Source organism: Eurypyga helias, unplaced genomic scaffold (assembly GCF_000690775.1).
Source record: "Eurypyga helias isolate BGI_N326 unplaced genomic scaffold, ASM69077v1 scaffold2601, whole genome shotgun sequence".
Classification (NCBI taxonomy): Eukaryota; Metazoa; Chordata; class Aves; order Eurypygiformes; family Eurypygidae; genus Eurypyga; species Eurypyga helias.
Genome location: NW_010232532.1, coordinates 1 through 3,581, shown reverse-complemented (window position 1 = coordinate 3,581; position 3,581 = coordinate 1). Strand labels below are relative to the sequence as shown.

Genomic DNA, 3,581 nt, shown 5'->3' with positions numbered 1-3,581 from the left:
GGTTTGGGTTTTGTTTGTTTAGGCTTGGTTTTGGGGTGGGGTTTTTTTGGGAGGGGGAGGTGTTAAGAGAGATTATATTCCAGGTGAAAAACACCAAATATAGTAAGAGATACAGAGATCAGCAGAGCTGAAGCGAGATACCTGAGGAAGCAGGAACAATAGGAAATGAGAACAGATACGAAACACCTCAACCTTGCACATGAAAACACCTATTCTAAAAATGTCAATAAACTTTTAAAAAAGAGACTTTTCAGAAGGAGAGCAGAGGTGGATAGAAGAGAGGTCGTATCACTTAGATCAAGTCCGAGGGGAAAAAGGACATTGAGACTGAGAGTTTGGAGGACTGAGACCAAGACAGTAACGCCAGCTAGGGCTGACAAAGCAGTTACCTGGCTGAGAAGATGTCAGGACTGGGGAGGAGAAACAACACACATTTAGAGTCAAGAAGGGCCATGATATTTTTAAAAAAAAAAAAAAAACCACACCCAAAACAACACACACTACACAATGCAACAAAAAAACAGTAGAGAAACAGGAATTGGAGTGAGTGGGGTAATTCTGGAAAGAAAGGGATTAACAAATCGGCAGTGAAAAAATAAAATAAAAAAGAAGGGAGAAAGATCTAAGAGTCGGTAAGTCCTCACACGACTTGAAACAAACAGGCCTCGCAACTGGAAATAGTCAAGTCAGAGCTGTCTTCTGCCAGAAAGATTCTCTGAATGTTATGTCATTCATTCCCAGCAACTTCCACATAAGAAGTGATCGATCACATCTGAGCATAGGGCACTTTGTCAGAAATTACAGCATATGCACACACTCTTATTCCTGCTTTCCTTCTCTTCCCTGTGCCAACGTGCATCTGAAACAGGCTTTTTATTTTGGGTCTGGGTAAATTTAGAACAGAAAGAGAGCTGAGTAATAACCCTCTAGTAGCAAATGCTACTCCTGTGTTGGTTGTTCTGAAAAGCAGTTAAATGGTGTATACACTAGAACTCATACAACACAAACAGGAGCACCGTTATTTATTATTACTCTTTCAACAGAATGAAAAAAAAAAAGAAGAATTTTTACAACGTTAACACTGATGACATGGGCCAAATGCAGATCAGTATCAAAATATTTTATGTCCATAGTTGATGAAGCACTTTCCTACAGATGTTTAAGACCCAAAAATAAAAAAACCCCACACCACCACACCACAGTGGCAACTCATAATAAGCTGCAGACCCTAAAACAGATTTCACTAATCTCATCGGTCAAATCCCTTATATATTGTAAAAGCAATTAAACAGCAAAACAGGAACATTTTGTGACCTTCATTAAAATAGGCATTATACTAGAATAACATCCAGATTTTCATAGCTCCACTACAGACTATTAAAGTTTAAGAAAGTTTGGTTTGTTTTTTAATGAGCACTAAAAACTCTTTCCACCCCACATCTCCGCACCCAGTATACAGGTCTTTCTTCAGGCTTATGAAAATGAGTTACTACCACATGTGCCAATTAATTTAAAGAGCAGGCACTCTAAAAAGCATCGGTTAGTGTACACCTGTGATGAATACCACCACAAATGGCGGAATACACCTTGGAAAACTGGAAGGAATGAAGTAACATTTCTCTCAATGAAAACAAAGATACTTACTGCTTCAAATTTCTCCCTATTTTTCCGAAGATAGTCTACACAAGCCATCCTAACATCAATATGCCGAGACTGAGAGTGTAACACCTACAAAGGAAGAAAGAAGAAAATGACACTGGTTCTTAGGAGTTTTGGTGAGGGGTCACAAATAATTAGTGACTGTTGTTCAAATACAGGCTTGGAAATACTTTTTTTTTTTTTTAAATACTTAAACTCATTCATTAACAGCATCTTTATGCAAATGAAACCTCAATCACTTAATGAAAAAATAAGTAACTGCAGAATTCACAGATTTACTAAAGTTAAATGTTGAAATTTTTGAGGATTTACCAAGCAAAATGAAAGTCATTCCCTAGCCAGCTCCTTTCTAAAAGAATTAGAATAATTCATCGAAGAAATAAGTCACCGCAGGAGTGGATGAGGAAATCAACTACCAACAGGCACTCATTCAAATGAAATCCCAACAAATCTAAGATAGTGCAGGTTTACCTTCTCTGGACTTTAAGAGGTATAGGTTTGTTGCCTAAATACGGCTTTGGAAGCCACGAATTCAGATCAGTACAAAACCTGCATTCTGTCTCCTCTTCAAACCTCTACTGGGAAGATATTACTTTCATCAGGGGTTCAGAGTTCTCTCTAACATGACATTGCCTGCACACTCAACAGGGGGAAGTTCCAGTCTCTCCTGCAATCCTTACACACTATCCTCAATTTAAAACACCTCCAAAGTCAGACCAGTTAATTTTCCTGCACGAACAGTACAGAGATTAGTTCACACTTGTGGATAAACAAATACTAACTCTGAATTAAATACTTTCCCTTTAATAAAATAAGGATGTTAAAAATGTAATTAATAGTTGGAATAAGTTCTATATACACAGTGTGGGAGAAACTGGCTATAGATATTAAAAACATCAGAACACCAATGTATATTCAATGATTATTCCCTTGAAATACAAGATGCCACTCACTTCAGATCAATAGTTTTTGCTTGCCTGAATATATAAATTCAGTGGGGAAAGTAATTTTAAAAAGTGAACTGTGTATAATTAGCAAAGGAATCCAGGCTCCAACAACCAGAAGCACCAGAGCTCCCACTGCTGTTTGCATTTAAGACAAAATGACGCTGTCACTTTTTTCCTTTGACAATAACACTGAAATGGGGAGGGAAATTCGACAGGAAGAACTGAAAACAAATTATTGAAAATAAATTATTAACTTTACAGTAAATTAACAGAACTAAGACCAAGGCTTTTCAGCTCTTTCCACCAAATTCCGTTTCACACAAAGCAGCTGTACCCAAATGCCAAAATCTGCGCAAAGCTCTGAGGCAGCAGTGGAAGCTCAGAACAGGTACCAATTTCTCGATGACAGAGGAAGGCTGTACACACAGAACTTCTCTCAACAACCCCACAAGGTACAGGGTTTTTTTTTCCCCCGGCACACGACTGTGTAACCTTAACCTATACGTGTCTGCATTCTAACACTAATTATCACCCACTAATGAGATCCACTTCCCATGCTTTCATGTGAAGTAGCTTTGTTTTTGTAAGAAGTTACCTGCTCAGCCACAGCCCTGAAAAGGCAAGATCCATCCTTGGCAACTCTCTTCCTGTACAAGCCCTGAGATCGCAAGTAGCAGTCCATAGAAGCGTCCCCAGGGGCATCCACACCACTGCCCGGATGGCCCTGCTCCCCGCCGTCGGGTCTGCACGCCGCCTCCATGTTTAGCGCTTCCCGCTGCGGAGAATGGCTGCGCCCCTCCTAGCCCCACATGGCAAGGTGGGCCCACAGAGCAGCTCGGGGGGCGGGCGAAGGGAAGAGCCGCAGGTGAGGGAAGGAGAGCACTGCCCTCTCAGCACTCGAGGTAGCAGCAGTACCAACAGCAGCCGGGCTCACGTTATCAACGTGCATGTGGGAATCGCGAAGAGAAAGTTTTA

The 3,581-nt window shown here is 40.5% G+C and overlaps 1 protein-coding gene across 4 annotated transcripts in view; it reads right to left on the bottom strand.

Annotated features, from left to right (window-relative positions):
- The window catches only part of OTUD4 (OTU deubiquitinase 4), a 28,838-nt gene extending 25,472 nt beyond the window's left edge, over positions 1-3,366 (bottom strand). For all 4 annotated transcript variants that reach the window (XM_010161402.1, XM_010161404.1, XM_010161401.1 and 1 more), the window contains exons 1-2: positions 3,202-3,366; positions 1,645-1,728 (exon numbers count right to left, since the gene is read on the bottom strand). In XM_010161402.1, coding sequence (XP_010159704.1) covers positions 1,645-1,728; positions 3,202-3,366 — 249 coding nt within the window. The remainder of the gene's footprint in view (positions 1-1,644; positions 1,729-3,201) is intronic.
- Positions 3,367-3,581: the final 215 nt, after the last annotated feature.